Raw genomic sequence first — 22,312 nt, forward strand, 5'->3', positions numbered from 1 at the left:
GGACTGTGTGACTTGTGATTCTCTCTTCATGGCCCAGACTGTATTTAACATGTTTCTCGAGCAGTATGCAGCTTTTCTGCTTCGGCGATCTTGTTTAAAAACAGAAATACAAAAAAAATAGTATATATAACCTGCCAATTCATTCAGATCATCAGCAGCGTTTATTGTGTGAGACGTAAATGTATAGTGATGCTCCTGCAATTGTGGTCATATTTCTTTATTTTCATATACCAACTGCGTTTCAAGCGTTGCCTGCCTTGTCAACCATGCCTGAAATGTTGGTTGAAGTTTCGCCTGCAGCTACAGGCCGTACCTCAATAAAGCGACATATAAAAATTTACACTTCCTACGAAAAACACGCAAAAAAAGTAAATAGAAACGAGCGCGCCGACAGCTAATGTCGTCACAGCCTCCACAGGGCGAGCAGGGCGAGTCTGGTAAAAATCTTGTCCTTGCCGTGGCGTCACCCTAGTTCGCCATAAGGGGGCGCCACGCGAACTTCTCGGGGCTAATAGTAGCCACCACTGATGTTTCAAATACTGTGGCTGGTATCCCTGATCTTCTTTATATAAAGCATGATGGGAATACTCTTGATAGCGCTAAATAATTACCAGATATTAAAAGACACTGTCTAATTATTGCATCTTTTGAAAGTAAATAAAGAGCTTCTAAGAAGGGTGCATAAATTAAATAAATGAAACATATGTGAAAGCAGAAATATATACAGTTATTTTTATAGTTCCTAGAATTTATGTTTTTAAAACCGGTTGAGTTAACATACAGCAATGATCTTAAAATTTTCAAGAGATGGGGGAAAACTCGTCGCGGTAACTGAATAATTAAATAAGATCAAATAATTGGCATAACCTCTAAGAGAAATCAACTTCAATACAGACATATTTATTTATTCTCTAAACAGATATAAATTAACATTTATATGTTTCTTTAGGATTTTTGAGACACGTCATTATGGTTTGCATAGCATTTCTTTCATTTGATTCTTCACAGGCGTCGATGTATTCAAGTATTTCTTCAGAGCACGTGCTTAGCAGATTCTGAAACTTGCCCATTTCTTGTTCATTTACCTGGGAGAAAATTAGAGACGATGTAATCATTTCTTTCTTTACATCAGCAGGTCGGCAATTTCAACAACATCTAAGTTTCGAGGGGTGCCCGAATAGTGCTTTGAATCCAATCGCCCAGCGCCATATCAAGCTTCAAAAATGTAAAGAGAAACGGTATGTTGTATGTTTTACTATATGGTCACTGAGAGCTTTGGAATCGGAAAACGAATTAAATCTCGAGAATCTAATTACTTCTCCTCGGCCAATGGGATTGCGGCGTTCGCCAATGAGCACACTGGAGGACGAATGACGAAGGAGCATGGACGTAAGAAGCCAATCCCTGCTCTTCTAAGCAGTCAATGATCATATAACTCTTTGAAGGCTATGAATGACTCAACGCTATTTGATTAGAACCGCTAGAGTAACTGGACACATAGAGTTACTCTAGGAACCACTAACTGCACATCCATGGTAATTACACGACTTCCTATATTTTATCCCAACGGAATCATTTTCAGGAATGACTAGGTTGGTAGGTTCGAGCTTTTACCATTGGTAAGAATCATAGGAATATTTCTAACCGTGGTTTAAATGCTGAAAGATCCACCTGACTTAGGTGTGTTTGGTTTATAGTAGTCATGTTTTTGGAATGACGAAAATAAGTCCTTGCTGCAGAAAATAGGATGTAAAACATTCATTAAGCTAGTAATTTGGGTCGGTTGGCATGATCGAAGATATGCGCCGAAAACAAAAAAGGGCAAGAAGAGACGTAAACACTGGCGCACTCGCAACTAATGTTTAATAAAAAAAAAAAAAACGAATCCTTTATATAGCCGTGAAGAAGGGTTTTCTTCACGGCTATATAAGGGATTCGTTTTTCAATAAACATTAGTTGCGAGTGCGCCTGTGTTTACGTCTCTTCTTGTCCTTGTTTTTTCGGCGCCTATCTTCGATGTAAAACATTCGATGCCACAGAAAGCTTTATGAAATATTACACGCAAGGTGGCACATGTTCGGTTATTACTTTGTAACAACCGAATACCATTATTACTCCTACAGTTGGCGGGTGTAGTTCTAATAGTTATGGGTAAGATATCTTGTTGTTATAATTCAATCGCAATATTGTCGGTAATATTGAACTGTTGGTTTTGGCGACTTAAGCAAATAGTTCATGCCCTTCTTATGCCTCCTCAGAACATGTCATTAGTAACAAACATCTGTATGCTAATACTGCGGTAGTAGTCTTTTTGGGGACTTTATAATATGCTATATAAACAATAAAGATGATTGCACTAACCCCTGAGACAGTGGTTAAAAAATATTATTTATTTATTTCAAACGGTGCAGGCTCCGTTAGGGCCCCAGCAGGACTGGATACAAAGCAAAATAGCTCAGACACAATCACGGCCGTGAATGCACAAAACATTTGATATAATTACTAAAATTATCTTAAATTTATATAAAATGGGCCAGTATTAGGGCTATTAACAGGGTCTTTCAATAGGAAGTTCAATTAAAAAATTAATTGAATAGCATTTAGTGAAAAAGTAACATCTTCGTGATGTCCACTTATCTTATCGTTGTTTTCATTCCAGTCCAGTTTCAGAATTATGCTTTCACTAGCTCACCTGTATATGCCCTTATGGTCTTAATATGCGTATATTGAAACTTAAAGTTCTGTCTTAATGTCTGGCCGTATTTTCCTGGAAAACAGCAAAGAAATACATTTTCTTTGCATATTGAGGCGTTTTACGTGTTGTTTTATTTAATTATGAACAATAAAAGGTTAATACCAAGTCAAATTACCGCACAATCGAGTAGTACATCATGTTTTGGTGACGTACCCCTCGATTGAAAACACGCAAGAGTTAACCCGGCCTATGAGAGCGTCGACAAAGACTGCCCCAATAATTAAAGACCTATTTCTTTGACTTGTGTTCTAGTAATTTATATTAAACCCGAGACAAAGGAATAATAAAAAAACTGACAGAACGACGAGGTAAGTTGATAGAGCATGTGTATATTCAAAATTTGTAATTGTAAGGTTGATCACGGCTCACTCTTTATAAACCATCACGGTTTCCGGCGTTCTCTGTGCTGTGATAGTCAGCTTCTTTTTTTTTTATTTCGAAACCGATATTTATACGAACAGTCATCATCGTAGCGAAACGCATGTCATTTTTATTCACTTTTCAAAAAAACGTTTAATAAGCCTCCTCAGCTTCGTTAGCTTGAAATTGATAAAACTTTAGTCAATTGAATTGCTAATTTTCTTTCAAACAGAACTCAACACGACGTGAACAATAATAAAAAATCCGGAGTCCCCCAGGAGCCCGCGATGGGTTCTTTGCCTTTTCTGATTTATGCTATTAATCTACCGACCGGCATTAGGTCTGAAATCAGAAAATATAATGCCCATGACTCTCGTTCATCCCTAAAAAAAAAAAAAAAAAAAACATTTTAAGTTTGCGCAAATGCAAGTTGATCTACATCGTTGAATCCTGGTGTTAAAGGTAACAAATGCAAATTAACGTGAACAAAATCTTACTAATGTCATTTACCACAAAAATACAACATATTTTGCTACCATCTTTGCGGTCAGACCATAAAAATGTCCAAAATATAAGGAGCTTGGTGTTCACTTCACAGCTAAACTTTCAAGAGATTCTCGCATTATAATCAAATCTAGAAATATTAAATTTTCTGCGACGTAATATTTTCCTTATCTCCCGAGAAACTAAACTCATTGTATACACGTTGCTCGCTCGAACCCAGCTGGAATACGCTTAATCTTTATTTAAACTCCTTTCAGTTATTCTTAGAAGATATGCTAGAATCAGTCCAAAACCGCTCCGTACAATTTATCCTCGGCAACTATAAATTTATACCTAGTATCAGTGCACATAAAACCCAACTTGGTTGCCCCCTTCTGAAAGCATGCTGAACAAGAAAGAGTGCAAGGTAGAAAACTAAACAGCATTAAACCAACCAGGATTTTAAAAGAGCTTAGCTTGATTTGCTTTTCTGTGTGTGACACATTAGGGCTCAAGCAAATCTTAAGTTTTAGGCGATCAAGGGGCTTTGGACCCCCGTCCGAGTCTGAAGAAAAAGAGGGAACAAGTAAGGCTCGGTCAACCGTCCTGCCCCACGAATATTCCAAAGTCAAAGGAATATCGAAGATGAGATTCAGTCAGTAAGAAATTGTTCGCAAGTACAATACAAAACGAGCAAACTTTTGCGTAGCGCTGCTTTACGATCGCTAATACTTTGAAGGGATGCACGAAAGCTACAAGCGCTTGCGATTGAGAGGAAGAATCAAGGGTTTTAGCTACCTCAGTTAAAATTAAACAAATTATTTGTACTTAGACCAAAGCTCGATGCTATACGTGTTGTTAGTAAATATGCACGCGCATGGGCGTACCACCCGGGGGAGGGACAAGGGGGGGAGCTTGCTTCCCAGTTCTCAGAGCGGAGGGGGTGGGGAGGCAAGGCATGTGTTTTGACCCTCCCCCCGCCTGAAACAGCTGCCACTGGCCAGTGTTTGCCCTGGCCAGTGGCAGCTTGGTATCCCTAGGGCGGCGCCCAAGGGATACCAAGGGCACCGCCCACCGTCACTGAGGCAGGGGAAGAGTAGGGGGGGGGGGGGGGGGGTCTGGTTTGCCCCCTTACTCAAGAACAAGTTGGTACGCCACTGTGCACGGGATAATAAGACAAGCCGCTAGGGGTGGGAGAGGGGGGGCGGGAATAATCACGTTGCTTCAGAACGTGACCAGATAAATAGCAGTAGGGAAATCTTTTCTAACTGATGTACAAACTTCGAAGTCGAATAGTCAGGTGACGAAATCGAGTATGCTTAACGCGAAAGTAATTTAATTACATTACATTGTTTTTTTTCTCGATAACGTGCATTGGATTTGGTACGAATGCGGTACATTGTTGAATGTAGATCAAACAAAACTTTCGAAACACCTTCATAAAGGGTATGGTCATTAATAATTAAAAAAATCAAATGCCCACGCACCCGTACCATATTGGCAGATAAAACATTTTTCACGCTGGTAAGTTAACGACGATCCACACTTTAAATATAAAGCTTACTTCGCAATCTTTTGATGAGACAGACGCTGCTGTTGAACACCCAAACTGCAATGCCATCAAAGAAACCTCTTCGAAGCTCATTTGACGGATCTGGCCAAGGTTTTTCAGGAAGTGGTTTATGATCTCCCTTGCCTGGAGGGGATAGAAATAAAAAAGGTTATGTTCTAACATTACTATACAAAACAATTTTCACTTGCACAATTTGTACGTGTTGAATGCTCTATGCCGCTAGAAAAAAGATATATATTGTCCCTGAGAGCTTTAAAACGCAGGGCTCGGTTTATGACACGCTTGCCTCGTAATTGGTTCTTCGACCTTCTTATTGGATAATACCGCAATCTGATTGGCTGTTGGAGCGTTAATGAGATGCTCAGCAGTCGCCACGCCCAGCCTTCCTTAAGCTGTCAAAAACCAAAGAAACATTTACTGCAAGCAGCAGTTATTTTAGGATAAATAACCTACCCCCAAAACCCAATATAACTTTTCGCTAGCTGAATTAAGGAACAAAAAATCTTATAAGATTCTATCTGGATTTTAGATTTCCCAGACTGGATTCCAGGTTTCCAATAACATTTTCAGTTAGATTTCTTGTTACATAATCCAAATGGCGAAAAGTTATATTGGGTTTTGGGGTAGATTCTTAAAACGGCAACTTCTGCGATGGCAATTGAGAAACGACGAGGATTTGTACTCTTATTAAATAAGATGTGCGGCCCACTTCCGGCCGCCATGAAAGGGGTATAGAAAGAGGTTCGGTTCTCCTACGTTTACCTTGTGTTTGAGCGGTTGTGCGACGACCCTTGGTTCCCTAGCGAGAAGTGATGTGAGAGCTAGGCTCTAGAAATGCCCCAGTGTCGTGCTTTCAAGTTTCGATGCCTACCCGCACGAACAAAATTATTTTATTTGGATTATCTGGAGACGAGCTACGCCACCGACGCCGCCGAACCTGGTAGATCCCAGGGCGACGGCATTGGCAGGCCGTGTTAGTATGCTGCCGACAAATGACGCAACGCAAGAACGGGAAAAGGCGGCATCGACGCCGCGGCGCCTCGATTGAACCTCTCCGTACAACGATGGCACATCACGACACGTGCAAAAGCAATGTGCGCGGTGCTCTGGGAAAGGAACCTTGAATACCAAAGCAAGAAGGGCAAACCCCCAGAATTTAGTATTCAATCAATCATCAATCAATCGAGTTTATTGTCATGAGTTGCAGCATACAAATTATTGAGAACCATCTGGGCCCATAGCCTTTTGGCTAGTTTGGGCCCATTTTAATACCATATTAGGAAGGCAGCACTCTTAAGATATATTACTGGAAATACAATAAAAGGAAAAGAAAGGAAGTAAAAAAAAAGAAAGGCAATAGAAAATAAACGTAGAAAGTGACTTGTTTAACTACAGCAGGTAATTTATGCATTGTATAGTAACGACACGCATAAGAAGCACGAGTGTATTCAAAGTTAAATAAATGATTATGAATTCAATAAGAGAATATGCGATTGAGTTTCAGGATGACGGGAGACATGTTCTATTAAGAAAAATACAGTATTTTAAAGCGCTGTTAAAGCTGCACGAATTGGTGACTGGAGATGGTAAAGTGTTCCAGATTTTAGTTCCGCATGATTGCTTCAGTCGCTCGCCGTATACGTTACGAGACCGTGGTATGTTAATCGAGTACCAGGCCCTAATTAAGATGTTCGCTGGCAGTGGATAGTTTGTTTTTAGCATATTATTTATTATGCAAGCAATCTTATATTGTTTAATTTCCAGAAATGTGAAAATGTGAAGTCGATGAAATATGATACGTGGCGGTTGGGAATAGTGGGAGTATGCCAAGATTCTGAGGGCTCTCTTCTGTAATTTGATCAATGGCAAAAGGTAAGTGTCATAAGTTACGCCCCAGGCCTCAATACAATATGTTAAGTGACTATGAAATATAGCAAAATATATAGGCATTACAGAGACTTTCGCCACGCTATAGGCAGCGTTATAAAACCTTTCGGAAGATTTTCTGCTAAAACCAAGACCAGGCTCGGTGATCCCTGCGGGGAAGCTTGGCGCCTATCTTCGGCGCCTGGGGGAGGTGGGTGCCCAACCCCGGTGCCTTGACGTTCACGGAGTAGTCGAACACGTTTAGGAAGTTGTCGGTCTTAATTGAGTCGCTCTCAGGCTGCACCAGGCTAATTAAATAGGCAGTCCTGAAGATGCGCCCTTGACACTTTGTGCAGATTTTATGATTTATATGATGTACAAGTGTTCTTTTTTCCCACCCAAGGGATCAGGAAGGCATGTCGATTCCGTATAAGTATATTTCGAGACGTACCGCAGTTAGCCCTCGGCGGCGAGACTTTTAAAGTATGCGACGCTCACTGATGGACCTCAAAATGAGCAAAAACAATAGGCAACCGGAGGAAACATACTCCCCGCGGAAGATCGGCCATTACTTGTTTTTGTTTACCTCCCCACACCCAGTATTCCAACGGTACACGATAGCAGAGAAGACTTACCTGCATTGCTAAAACAAGGTTCGTACCACATTTCCGAGCTTCAGCAAGTTCCTTGGGACATTCAACACCAGCCACCAGGAGGGAGCATTCGAATGCACTTGCAAACCAGGAACATTGCCGCGGAGTGAAGTCCTTCCACCACTCGGCGCTCACACAGTGTGGAATTTCTTCAAAACTGCTGGCGGCGAAAGATTCAATACCCCTGGCAAAAGTCGAAAGTACCTGAAGTTTTGGAAATATACAAGCTTCGGTATAAATTCACCATCAGCAAACTCCAACGCCATCATTCCGGGTAAATAAATAAATAGTATTCCTCACGCACGCTTACCAAACAATCCAAATTGGCGTGCTGAGTTCGGATGCAATCATGTCAGACTAACAAATGTTATTTTCTCTTTCAGTACTGAAGGGGTAGTCAGAGTGAATCGGTGACTCTGAGAGCGTACGGTTCGGCGGAAAATAGACTATTTTCAAAAGTCAGGTCCATTGCCTGTCCTCCGTTGCTCGGGCAGGCACTTCGAGCGTGTATTGGACACGAGGGTTCCGTCAGTGTTCGGCGTGAACTCAGCTCGGCTCGTATCGACCACGAAAGCTGCGTCAGTGTTCGGGGAGGACTCGGATCCAATCACGCGCTTCTTGTCAAAGCAATGGCGACCACCAATGTTGCTTGATGGACTTTCAGTGAAAGGGGTCTATTGTGCGTGCTGAATCCATTTGGATTGTCACTTCCCACATGTAGCTTTGTGTCTTTTTTTTTTATTGTGCTCGAGGCTGTTGTTACTAATTATTTGTTGCAGAGGGTGAAAAAGGCATGTTGCCATTGTGTGTGTGTGTGTGTGTGTTTTTTTTTTGTCAAAAGGCAAAACAATTGAATTACAGTAACATTTACAATATTTGTAACGAAATAATACATTAAAGGTATTACGTATTTTCCGGTCTATGGTCAGCAGACTATACATGTTTAAAACCTAAAATATTACGCGGTCAAGGCTATGTACATCTGCAGACTATATAAAGGTTTGCTTCTTTGCATCACTCATTATGACGGGACATGACAAATTTTGTGACCGACAAATTATGTTAATGACGATTGCTCTGTGATACGAGCTGCTTCGTTCACTAACAAAGTGGGAGTTTTTCAAAATGTTGTGTAAGGGAGTCCTCTTACGTGCCAAATGTGTACCAGGTACGGAATATGAACCAAGATCGGAGTATGCACCAGATGCAGACTATTCACTGGCTGCACAACCTTCAAGCATCTTTAGCAGCTATCCCATCACTTGATCTATTTAAAGAAGCGCTTACTAATCACTTTTGTTAATATTTTGTCGAATTGATTGTGTTTTAATCACTGCCTTTTGCGTTTGTATTTTCTTTTTAGTGAATTCTTATATGCCCCTCCCCCTCTGTAATGCCCTATGGGCCCTGAGTGTATTGAAATAAATAAATAAATAAACTGAGTGCACACTGTCTGAGGAAAAGCGTTTCTTTTTTAGCCGAACTTTTCGGAGAAACATACTGTAGTCCAAGATATTTTCCATGCCTCAAATCTACGGGGTGATTCACAGAATTGAAAATAAAAAAGAAAGAACCACCCAAGAAAATAAATTATTCCTTCAGGATAAAGCTATCGACCACCGTATCCGTATCAGGTATAATGAAATGAACAATTTTCCCATATTCTGGAACTGACTGCTTCAAACTCAATGAATAGGATTTATGGTAATTGAACTTCCATTGTAAAGTCTCTAAACAATAGTGCGTTGAACTAATTTTACACATTCCCATAGAAATGATAAGAACGGACGCAATTAGAGATTACGCAATACAAACGTGTGGCGGATATGATACTTGCGTGCCATGATTGCGCGAGTGGTGTGTATTTTGCTAAATGAGTACTTGCAATGGAGTCCTGGGTATCTGCGATCTCCTTAATGATAAATACGTGTGGCCGTTATGCGTGCTAGTGCGCTATCTTTTCGTGCCATAATGGCGAGTGTTGTGTACTTTGCTAAGTGTGTACTTGCAGTTGTGTCCTGGGTATCTGCAATCTCCTTAAAGGCGAGCGCCCAGAAAAAGTCTCCAAGGAGAATGGCCAGCTTGTCTCCGAGTTCCCAGTTCTTCTTCTTGGCTTCGTCGTTGTGTTCTCCCGTATCCATCACCGAATAATGAAGCAGCTGCATCACGTGCTGCATCTCGGCGACTTTCACGACGCGCTCGTGGTTCGCTCTTGCCGACTTGGATTCTCCGGTGCGCACGGACCCTGTCCGTTTCAATTGGCTGAACAGACTCACCAGCGTGCCGGTTGTTTTGTAGCCGGTCACATGCTCAGAAAGCGCATCCCTATAAAGCGCAACATATAAAATAAAATGTTAAGACAAATACGATGAAAGGAAGAAGAAAGGAAAACAGGAAGACTAAGATTCAGACAAGTATGTTTAACAATATAAAATAGGAAAAAAGGAAAACAAAAATATTCCGACAGAACCAACTGCGTCGCTCTCTAATTGAGTTATTAATTGCAAACACAAGAAAAGGAGAAAAGGAATATGGCTTTCTATGAAGGCCATATTCCACTGATTAAATTCTGACGAACCGCACAGCCTTTGGACGTACCCGAACAAGCCCACTTTGCTTCTTTGTCCCTAGCCATACGATCAGGGCTGCCAACACGTAAAGTCGGAATTTCCCTTGCACACGCCTGAAATTTCCCTATTTCTGCTGAAATTTACCTCGCTTGCCCAAATAATTATATAATACTAAACATACGTTGTTTTCTGCATCACTTCTATTTTTTGCGATGAGAGATATATTATGTAACCTTTTCGCCTCGCGGACGTTTCGCAAAAATAAGTTTATCGGGTCAAAAGGGTGCTCAAAGCAAATCTGGCGAGGCGAAGTGTTACCGGGAGATTCAAACTGACGAATGAAACCCTATCATCGCCTTAGATTTTATGCACGCCATCAGAATATGGTACTGCTTTAATAAGGTCTTTAGCGCTTTTAATACTAGTCAGTCCAAAACAAAAGGTGTAACACAAGCTAGAGTACTCAAACTCGAACACATGGAACACGACACACAGTAGGCACCATTTTGTGCACGGCACTTCCCGAAATATTATTAGCCATGGTAAATATATATCTTGCATGGTGTCTGTATCTCCAGACACCGCAGTATTTCTTGTTGCCCCCAAGCTTTCTTTTCCGAGAAGGCACAGCACCGCTCTCAGAAACTTCGAGTTGACTAGTCCCTTCCTCCATATTTTTCACGGCGGCGATGAAAACTGATTTTCCGAATAAGGTTCTCCGAGTTCTGCTCAGTGCTTGCTGCCAGACGGTCGCGCAACAAACCGCCAAACGGATGGAGTGAATAACCCAAATGTAGCCAAAGCCACTGAAATGCAATGTTATCTCGGAACAAAAATTCTAATTGACCTATAAATTTCCATATATATATCCGGTGTCCAAAATGTCCCTCAAACTAACAAGATTTATTTTTTCACCATAGACCTGAATATTACCTTAATCTGAAAAATTTCTCTCGGGTCGGCAGCCCTTCAGTTATACGCTGTTCTTTCTTTTCCAGCGTCTCATTGGCACTAAAACCCCTCTCCACGAAAAAGTAGCGACAGCTTTTGAAGAATGCCGCCTGCTATCTTGGGCCGATCCAGGCGGCGCTACCGTCGATGCGCGAGCCCGAACGAGCAAAATATAATACAAAATGTGCATGACGGACGAGGAGGGAGAAGGAATGCCTATGCTGTCGGAGTGCAGTGCATGCTATGAGCTCATGTCGCCAATCAAATAACGCCGACTGTGCAACGTCAAGGCTTTCATAGTTTTTCTCTGAGCACATACTTCGAGGCTGGTAGACTGTGACAGTGCGCTTTTAGCCTGTGTGTATGTATTTGCGTGTCTTTCAGCCTTTGACTGCGCTCTGACTCAAGTATAGGAAGACCGTCTGCTAACTTGGACGACACAGGCGGCGCTACAGTCGACGGGTTTAAAAAAGCAAAACATAAAGATAAAAGGTGTGCGCGTCAGAGGAGGAGGGGGATGATGTCGCTACCTTTTTTATTCAGGGGTATTAATTGGCACGACGAACATGTTGAGCCTCCGTAGGCCGCCGTTTCTGTTCAGCGATGCCATCCTAAGCCCGTTCTTTTTAGAGCGCAGCTGGCGCCGGTTTTCGGGCTGAGCTACGGTGTAGTTGAGCGGCGTCGCCGTCGCCGTCGGCTTAACCGCGCGTTGCATTATGGGATGTTTTCCACAATGACGTCAGACATACCGTCACGTGTGACGTCACGTGACGTCACACGTGACGCCACTGTACCCGGGAAAATGTTCCTCTAAATTTGGCAGGAAACTTTTTCCGCTAAATTTAGCGGGAAAAATGTTCCCCTTAATTTAATGGGAAAATTTTACCCTCGTGACGTCACATGAATGAATGGAACGTCACGTGAAACTGAGTAGAAAAACTTTTCCGCTAAATTTAGCGGAAAAATTTCCCCGCTAAATTTATCGGGAAAGTTGACGTCACGTGACCCTAACACCAATTCAGTTTCCCCGCTAAATTTAGAGAGGGAATTTTCGCTAAATTTCCAGTTAAATTTAGCTTAAAAATGTTGGTAAATTTCCCGCTAAATGGGAGGGGAGAAGGGGAGAAGGAGGCCCTCCCTCCTGTACCTTCCCCCCCTCCTCAAGATTTAAGCTCTAATTTGACATTACAGAGAATAGTAAACGTCTTTCATTTTTTTTTTCTTGCGAGGCATTGTGAAGACGACCATAGCGCCTCTAGCGAGCGTATGTCTTCCATCATAGGATGGGTGAATGCATGGATGGTATGGGCTATGCCCTTTGAATCGATCGTTAGCTTGTGCCACCTAGCCTAGAAACATTTACGCCCCCTCCGCTTTAAATTTTGCTATAAATTTTGTATCTCGCTAAATCATCTACAACACCAATTTTGTGTATTCTCACGTTTCTCTAGACCTTCTCCGCCCTTCTTCAAACCTTATTTTAGCGATTGTAAAACTTTTTTTTTTCTCCGTTCTCTCACCCTCGCCAGAAAAACCTAGCACTCTCGAAAAATCCTTTACCCCTTCAGGAAGAGAAGGACGAAGTCCCGTGTACTTCAAAGCCACAAGTTTTAGCGTCTCGCTATCACAATAGCATGCGGCACATACCTGTCTATCTCTTAAAAAGTAGCCCAATATGTGTTTCTCCTCAAAACTCCCACTTCTTGCCTCGGACAGTAAAGAGCTTCTCACGAATGATCAAACACCTGTTCATTTCTTATGTTTTCTTTTAATATACCATAATATGGGATAATGAGTATTTTTTTAATGTACGGTTGGTTTATACCAACCTTACATAAAAAGAACTAATCATTATCCCATTTTTCATCTTTTCACGCATCAGTTATTGGCTCAAAGTTGGCCTCTCTTGTTGTCGGACCTCAGCGTGTAGCGATATTTTCATTCTCAGGAAATCGTCACAATGAGACCAACTGCAAGGAGAACTAAATCGGTTTGTCCAGAAAAATGAGCTTAACCTATTTATTTTTGCGGGAAGGTCAAGCGACATTATTTTATTTATGTCTGTTTTTTTTTTATTGAAGTACTCACCTCTGTAATGGGCTCTGGGCCATGAGAGCACTGTAATGAAGGAACATAATAAATCATGGTCTTTCTTTTATGGACTTTCAACCCCAAGTCAGCCTTCAAATGATAACCCAGGAGCGGGAGAAAAAAAAACGGACAACACAAAACTTCTTGTGGAGCTTTGTGTTGTCCGTCCCGTTTTCCTTTCGCTCATGGGTTATCGTACGTAAGTACTGAACCAGCTCGCTTGCAATTTTACTTTAGTCCCAAGGAAGGTTTGGCAGAAATATTCTCAAAAGTATTTGGAAATACAAATATTGGGATACATGGCAAATGACCTAAAATCCTGATACTGAAATACATTTATAAAATATATCGCGATATGTATCAGAAGTACGATTGAAAAACAAAAAGAGCATTTGAAAATACAAATACAATAACAGATTTTGGTGGGGCTGAAATGCAGGCACGGAGATACATTGTTATGAAAACATTATTTTGGATGTTTTGGAGCACCCTTTACATCGTACGAAGAAAAAAAAAAGCGCGCTATAGATCACGAGGTTTTGTTTTTAGACCAGCAAGCGAGTTCTCACTGTATGTTGGAACCTGAATTAAGCTCGAATAAAATTTTCCGCAGAATTAACATCTGATATTTCGGAAAGTAGTAAGGGAAGAAGCGATTATTTCACCGTGGCTCGAGCGTGGTTTTATTTCGGCATTATTGTTTTGAGACAAAATCCCAGGAACATCTAAATGAGTTTTGTGTCCTCCCATATATCCTCGAGAAGTCACTATGATTGTGCCCGACCCCGACACCTCTTTCAGCAGTTTCCTTATAACGTCACCGTATAATAAATTATAAGGAGCCCGTATCCTTTGTTAGCCTTCAACTCTTGGAATCAACTGGTCGACCACCCAAAGTCTGAGTAAACATCTGTCAACTTTTGCACAATAAAGAAGGGAGTCATGTGCCGTCAAAGACACAAAACACCCCTCAAGGATTAAAGTGGAGCTCGACAACTGTTTTAAAATTTTAACAAAATACGTTGGCTCTAATAGTATCGCGATACCAAGAATGCACCCGAAAATGTATTTCAATAAAGAAATACAAAATACATTTGGAAAATTGTATCGCAATACAGAAGTATAAATACGTATTGTATTTCAGAAATACTATCGCGATACATTTGTATCACGGTACTGGTCCCAAGACTGTTTAATCTTTTGTTGGGATTTCAAACGAGATTTTCGTTTAATCTTGTAAAAATGCAGATAAATATGTGTTTCTTTTAGCTATTCTTGTTACGAACCAAAATGGGAGTAAGTGACTATAACTGAGATGCCTCCAGATTGGTACCTGGATAATTAAGAACCAAACAGAATGCACGCACAGATCCAGAAATTGGGGTACGTGGATACTTCTCCATTGGATTCGTCATATGGTACATCTCCTCTATATCATCATCGCAATAATACGCGTTCTTCACTTTTCATCATTCTCTAATAGTGTCAGTGCAACTTCATTATTTTTTTAAAGACTCGTCTACGATGTGTTAACGCTTTTTATTTGGATTGCGGTAGTTTAACCGCCGCATTTTGTAACCGATACCGGATATTGTTCACTTATTTGATATCAAAAATATATGTAAACGTAATCCCCCAGAGCAACCTAATAGTTGACTAGGCTTGGGTACCCTAGTGAAAATCTTATTTGTATGAGCAATTTATCTGTCCAATAAACGCATACGATCAAATCAGATCAAATAAGAAAAATATTATATTATATAAAAAGTTACAAAGAAACTGATAAGAAGTTTCTTATAACTTCTTATATAATATAATATTGTTCTTATATGTTCTTATAAGGTTGTTATACACTGCTATATTAACTTATTTGATCATATGCATTTAGTGGACCAAGAAATTCTTCATACATATAAGATTTCTAGAGATTAACGAGTAAAGTAATGTCGTTATTATTTTACAGTATCTCCTATCAAATTGCGTTACCCGTTACTCGTTACTTTTGATTAAAAATGGCCGCAGGATTTTTTGAAAACAAAATAATTTTTATTCTGTACAACAAAGCTATGTATAAACGGCGTCATTTCAAACACCTTCGGAAGAGTTCCCACGACCGGGCCCAAAAAGCGTGCGATTATCGCCGCGCGGAATCACTAAGCGTCCTTGGTGCAGCCTTTGTAGAGACGCTGCTAAAATCACCTTCGCCGTACCATGAAGGAGCAGCTAGCCGTCTCTCTGGAAAGAGACATCCGTTCAAATGGCTACAGTCTGCCGCCGGTCAAAGGATTTTGCCTTAGCGTCCTTAGGCTGGTCACATCCTTCTCTCCAAAACAAATAAATTATCGTTCTGTCCACAACAGGAAGGATAAACTATAAGTTTGGAAGCGTTGACGTTCCCACGCTTTGGATCAAAACAAGTGGCAAGGTTATCGCAGCATTGAACGGCGACTGTCACCTGAAAGACTTCACCATCTTTTCGAATCCCTGCCGCCATGGTACAAAGGTGCGGTCTCTCGCTGGAGAACGACTCCCGTTCAGAAGGTCCCCTCTCACCAAATCTTCTGGGCATCCTTTCTCCCATAGCGTCTCAAAGATTTTACGAAATACTGCACCACCACCACGGACGGCACCTTCTTTGTGTCGCAGTTCGCCACACAAAAATACCGTAGTCTTCCACTAGAAAGCATACCTCCAACTCTTTGGCATTCAAAGAACGAATTACTATTGCTGGACGCTGCGCCCGCCTTTTCCTTATCACAGTTCCTGGTTGTGTGTGCGAAGGCTACTTCACCCAGAGAGACACATTCGTAGCAGTGATAGTGATGGCTTTCGTCTGCTTAGCCCTTACTTTTCTGCTGCTGCCGGCGTGAAAAAAAAGAAAAAGGTGTTTGGCCGTGAAAGAGAAACTCAGGTAAAAGAGCTTATAAACGCTCGCCACTTATTTGGTCATTTACACACGTAAAGATACTACGAGTACGCATGTGATTATAACCAAAGTATGGGCGGCGCTATACTTCGTTTATAATCACCCATAATCATCTTGGTTATAATTATTGGTCATAATAAGCGATCGGTGTCCTCTTTTTGTTGCTTGTGTAGCCTAAACCGGACCGTTACTAAAACCGGCGTGGTTATGAGGTGCGTTGTTTGTGAGCAGTCCCCGTACAAAACAGTTTTCTCTGTCATGGAACGTCTGCCTCTTCAACAAGGCCGTTTGAAAATGCTTGTGATAAATGCCCTTTTTACTGCCATCTCGCACTCACTTTTCGTGCAAGATGGCAACAGCCACCGAAACTCCGTTACCATGGCCCGGGCTAAGTGCTATGCTTGAACTGAGGTAAACGAAGTCAAACAATTTGCTGTTTGCATGTCTAGTCTGTATGCCGAAACTGAAGGCCGGTTCAGACACTTGCGTTTGACTGCGTTTGAGTGCGTTGCGTCGAGAACCGAAAGCGAGCCACCGGCACATCAGTGCTTCGTGTGAAGCGTGGATTCCAATTCAAGGAATCCTCTCTGCACGTGATATAAGCAGTGGGGATGTCCTGGTTCCTCGCAGCCGCAACGCAGTCAAACGCAGTCAAACGCAGTTGTCTGAACCAGGCCTCATGCTGCTAAGCACACCAGGGACGTCGAACTCTAATATGAAAAAGCACATTTTTTTTTTTTTTTTATTCGTGCAACAAGCAAAGCTTGAGAGTTTAGATTAGGTGCGCTATGTGTGCATCCCGTATAAAGCCCAAAAGGGCTCCGGCATGCGCGTTCACTCTAATCCATTTGTAGTAGTCCTCAGGGGATGCTAGGTTGAGGTCTCGTGCCTGAGTCAGGGGAAGGAGGCGGTGCTGAAGATTTGGGCAGTTCCAGAGAAGGTGTCGGAGTCCAACTGCGGACGCCCTGGCAGAGCAGTAGGGGCACGCCGGGCTGGCATCATCGGGGCCTCGGCCCCAGGAGGCCAAGACTGCTGGGGTGACTGCGGAGTCCGTCCGGATCCTTGCGAGGAGGACCTCCTCCCGCCGGGGCAGGCCCGCCGGGAGAGGATGTGGGCACGCGGGAATGAGTGCACGCGTAGCGACCCTTATACGGGCCTTGCCCACGACGAGTGAGGCCTCCGGCTCATCCGGAATGGGGGTGGGATCAGGGGGGGGATGTTCAATCAGGGCTCGAGCGATTTGATGGGCTTTGTCCTGGTGAGTACCGTGCTGGTGCCCAGGGGTCCAGAGAATCCGGACTTCTTTAGCAGATGTACGATTTAGGGCATGAATCTCATGGCAAATATGTAGTAAAGATCGAGTTGACTTGAGATGTCGGATGGCAGAGGCACAATCCGTGTGAACGCGTACTCGAGTGACATCGGGCATCCGCGTTAGTGCTTGTATGGCGTCTCGAATCGCGTATAACTCGGCGATAAGCGGATCGTCCAACTGTGTGGCGTAGAATGCCGATGTGTCAATGGAAGGATGAGATGGACAATGCACTGCGGTAGCGATGCCATGTTGGCACGTTGCTCCGTCGGTGTAGACATATATCGCGAACTCATCCGAGCTCGGGGCCGCGACCTGCTCTACTCGTGGTGGCGCGGAGCCGGACGGATGCGTGCGAACGGTAGCAGGCTTGTTGGTAGTAATTGTAGTGTAGTACCATGGTGGCGGTGGAGCCCCAACGTACGGAGAGCAGCGGGGAGATTAAAGTAAGTTATTCTTCAATGGCACTTATTTTTTTTTTTACGTAAAATTGTTGGGGTTAAGTTTTGTTAGGCAAAAGAACGCACCTTTCTTTGGAGATCATTTTGTTACTCGCATAGTTTGTTGGGGGCGCTCGCGCGCTCAAGCGGGAGGGGGGCGTGAAAGCACCGCACATCCCGCTATAAAGGGCTGTTTATACTCCAACGTTGAGCGCAGTGAACGGAGCGTAGCGCAGAACGCGCGCCTTTTATTCGCCGCGAACCAGGAACTCAATATTTGCGACCAATCAGTATCTGCGCGCGGTGCGCGACGCCGCGCCCGTCGACGTTACGTTGGAGTATAAATGTACCTTAAGAGTCAGGCCAACTCTGCCCAGCGGCAGTCGCCGCTGTGAACCCGAAAGGTGATAAACGCTTGTCTTGTTAAACTGAATTCCGGGTGTCGTACCTCCCTACGGGCAGCAGCAAGGCCGAACCGTTGCATCTGGCGCCCAACGTGAGGCCCGATGCAGCGGTTTGGCCTTGCTGCTGCCCGTAGGGAGGTACGACACCCGGAATCCAACGGCGGACCCCGGACGGGTCCGCCGTTGGCTGGTGGTCGCGACTTGCATGGGATGACCAGCCCCAGGTCCCGATAGGAACACCAGCCCGGGAAGTCCCGGAACCCTTTCGACGCCTGACCATCACCGACCGGCACCCCACGGAGCCCCGGGCACACTCTGCCCCGGAAGAAAGGGCCCTGCTCTGCGAAGTCTGCGGGGGTACCAGAAATTCACTGGCCCACACATCGGGCCGGCCTGCTCCACCGCGAGCGTGCACGAGCCGCCCGAGGGGTCGGCGCGCAGCAGGCACCAGCCGCCCACGTGCCGCAGGACGCGGACCTGGATACGGCACTGAACTTACTCCGCCGAATGCGCCCGCACCTTTTCCGAGAGTCGGAAGACGTCATCTTTGAAGACGACGACGCCTAGTACGCGCGCACCCAGAAGGGAGGAAAGTGTGGGGGCACTCGCGCGCTCAAGCGGGAGGGGGGCGTGAAAGCACCGCACATCAGGCCAACTCTGCCCTGCGCCGCTGGGAACCCGAAAGGTAATAAACGCTTGTCTTGTTGAACTGGATTCCGGGTGTCGTACCTCCCTGCGGGCAGCAGCAAGGCCAAACCGCCTGAAGTTTTTCAGATACATATCTCCCAGTGGTCATTAATGTAAGGTAGCGAAAATACTTGGAAAACGGCTTACTTGTATATTTCAGAGGGAAGGTAAATAAATCACGGCAGCTATATATAAACACGCCTATTTAATATTTCTTTAAATTTGCGATTTATATGGACAGTTTTTTCTGTCCTACCACTGGTAACTAAAAATTAACAGCGGTGCTTCGCATCAGTCCTAATTTGTTTCTTATTTTCCGCCACTTCCTCCATTCGCAGAAGCTATCAGAGTTCGAGGGGCTTTCAAAGAAACGAAAGATGGAGACTACAACCCACTTTCCCGACGCGCCCTTGTTGAACTAGATGAACATCGACCGCATGCACCAAGTTCCAGTTTCTCAAGAACGGTTCGACAATCTTGTGGCGGCGTTTGTGGTTGAGACGCTATACAGTCAAACACTAACAGCCATACACTAACAGGTGTCATATACTAAGAGTGAAACACAAAGTAACGACAAAGTAACGTAAAATTAATGTCCGTTAGCCATGGCAAGTAACGACACCGGTATTCCGTTGTATTTGCAAAATGATAACGAAGCTCTGTAACGCGTTAGCTTTTTTCTAAAGTAACAAGTAACGCTATTTCGTTACTTATTTTTGGTAATGGGCACAACACTGCTTCAAAGGTGCTCGAGGAGCGTTCGCAAAATAATTCTGTCATCATGTCTGTGGGGAACACTTGGAGGATATACCAGCAGCATGACTGCGGCTAAACGGGGATCGAACCTCGAGCAAATATGCCAACGAAGAATGACCGACGCAGTAAACTACCAGATACTCTCATTCGATAGCTGCTATAGTCACTGGCAAGATGATAATGGGGGGGGGGGGGGGGGGGGGGGGGCGTCTCAACTTGGATGCATAGCATTCAGCTAGCGCTCTCTGCCTTCCGTCGTGCTTCGGCTCGTGGCAAACAAAACGTCCAAGTGCTATCGAACGTCTGAAGGTGGGACAAACAGAAAGACATCCATGTACCGTCCTCATCCTGTCAGTGACTACAGCAGAACGGGTTTGGGCATGAGGTAGAGGAAGGAGTAAGGTGCACTTACTTTATAGTGCTGACGATTGGATGACCAGATCCACGCACCTTAGAGATGAGATCAGTGAAACCGCCCACGTGGAGGTTGAACATCTCAGCAGTGAAATTACCCGAGAGTCCGAAGGAGCCCTCCGCCTTCACCAGCGCCGTTTTGAGCTTCGGGAGGGCGTTAATGGACAGCCACGAAGAGGATAGCATCAACTTCCGAGCTCCGTGGCGGACAGCGAAATTCTCCAGCATCGTCAGATCGTCTTCACGGGCGTTTCTAAAAGTACATTTGCGATGGGGAAAACGGTGCATACGGAACGGATGATACTGTCACAACCGGTTTCTCTTTGATCTATAATTCATTAAGGGATCCCCGCAAGAAGTCGCGAATCAGAAATATGAGGCAATATCAGTAGGAAAAAAACAAAGCGTTCTATAGAACGCTTTTTTGCAAACGTTCTACAGACGTTCAAACGTTCTATAGAACGCTTGCAATTGCGTTCTATAGAACGCAGTTGCAAAAATTTCCTACAGGAAACATTTGCAACTGGTTCGCAACTGGCTAACTTATTTTTTTTGTTACAATTTTTATCTTGTTTTGAATTGCTTAGTGACGCTATTAATTCTAGTGGTTAAGGCGGGCGTAAATCGCTAATATATGCAAAGGGTGCAGGAGGAAAAAAATGCTAAATTAAGTTATGTTTTCGAGTGTTCCTCGTACTGAAAAGTACTGTCGCATGGAGTACATTTCCATTGACCGGTATCAATATTATTAAAGTAAAATTGAGAAAAGTAACGCGATTGATTTCTATTTGCTTTATTTAAACAACGTCTGAGCTTCTATGCCCAATAAAATTGCTTTTCTTTTTGTCCTGGAGCGAAGTTGACAGTTGGTCGTTACTAAAAAAGATTAGGGGTGTTTTTATGTAAATTGTAATACAGTTTTGAGGTCAAATATCATATTTTGATAAAAACGTTTGTGTTTTTTAGGTATTTCTAAAGCGAGATGAGGCGCAAACTTCTAGTTCGTCGGATTTTCTGTTTCCTTGGTGTTGATAATTGAAGAGGTCGAAGCGAATACTGTAATGCATCTTTCCCATATCGGGGTTCGCGTGTGTTTGGCACCGCAAATACGCTTTTCGGAACCCCCTTAGGATATACGGTTCGCCGGGTTATTAACTAAATTTATTATGTATATTATGTTTTAAGACTCAACTGTGTCCTACCGAAGATATCTGGCAACGTTTCGCAGGCCCTTCAATGTCACCTATTTCGAATTTTTAAATAATTCCAATGTCTACTAGCTATTCAGTCCCATTGGTTATAATATTAATATTGTATATGAGAGATAAAGCACGCTCGGTGCATTGAAACAAAAAAAAAATTAAAAATCCACTAAACTTTTTTTTTAAGGTGCCCTGAAGAGGTTTTTGAGATCGCCTAAAAATGGCGATACCTAACTCTGCTGGATCTCGGCATCTTTGAAATTCATAAATCACGACGATACGCGGCTGCTTTCCCTGTTAAAAAAAGCAACCAAAGATCGCAACACACCGAGGTCATCTCCGGCGCTGAGAGAGGCATATTCCAAAACAAGGACCACTGTCGGTCAGACTTGAAAAGTAATCCGTTACTTTTTTAAGTAATTTTTTGTAATTGTCGCGTTACTTTTTTTCAGAAGTAATTTGTAATGTAATTTCGTTACAAAATATTGGTAACGGATTACTTTAATTACTCGTTACTTTTTTAAAGATATGAGCGTAATAAAGTAACCGTAGCAATACGAGCAGAACATTCAGCAGCATAAAGAGAGCAAGGTCAAGGAAATTAAAAAGCATCAGGAAGGAGAGAGTCAACTTTTCGCAGGGAGGGGGCCGGCCAGGATGGTGACAACCGATGATGGTGTTCGCCCGATGGAAGTCCCCCGGGAAGTCGAACAAGAAAAAAAACAACTGAAAGTTGTTCGATCCCGCTGGACACATTTCGACGTTGGTTGGTGTACGATGGCCAGTATGGCCACGTTTATTTCAAAACGAAACATCAACAAGTCAACAGTAATTTACAATACAAAACTCCCAAAATTAAAACCATACTT

General features: G+C 43.2%; 1 protein-coding gene across 1 annotated transcript in view; it reads right to left on the bottom strand.

Annotated features, from left to right (window-relative positions):
* LOC8043825 overlaps positions 1-20,469 on the bottom strand; it is a 33,247-nt gene extending 12,778 nt beyond the window's left edge. Inside the window, exons 1-3 of the mRNA XM_040217832.1 lie at positions 20,240-20,469; positions 13,300-13,329; positions 9,700-10,015 (exon numbers count right to left, since the gene is read on the bottom strand). Of these exons, the coding sequence (XP_040073766.1) occupies positions 9,700-10,015; positions 13,300-13,329; positions 20,240-20,469 (576 nt within the window). The remainder of the gene's footprint in view (positions 1-9,699; positions 10,016-13,299; positions 13,330-20,239) is intronic.
* Positions 20,470-22,312: the final 1,843 nt, after the last annotated feature.

Source organism: Ixodes scapularis, unplaced genomic scaffold (genome assembly GCF_016920785.2).
Source record: "Ixodes scapularis isolate PalLabHiFi unplaced genomic scaffold, ASM1692078v2 PGA_scaffold0__279_contigs__length_252992795, whole genome shotgun sequence".
Classification (NCBI taxonomy): Eukaryota; Metazoa; Arthropoda; class Arachnida; order Ixodida; family Ixodidae; genus Ixodes; species Ixodes scapularis.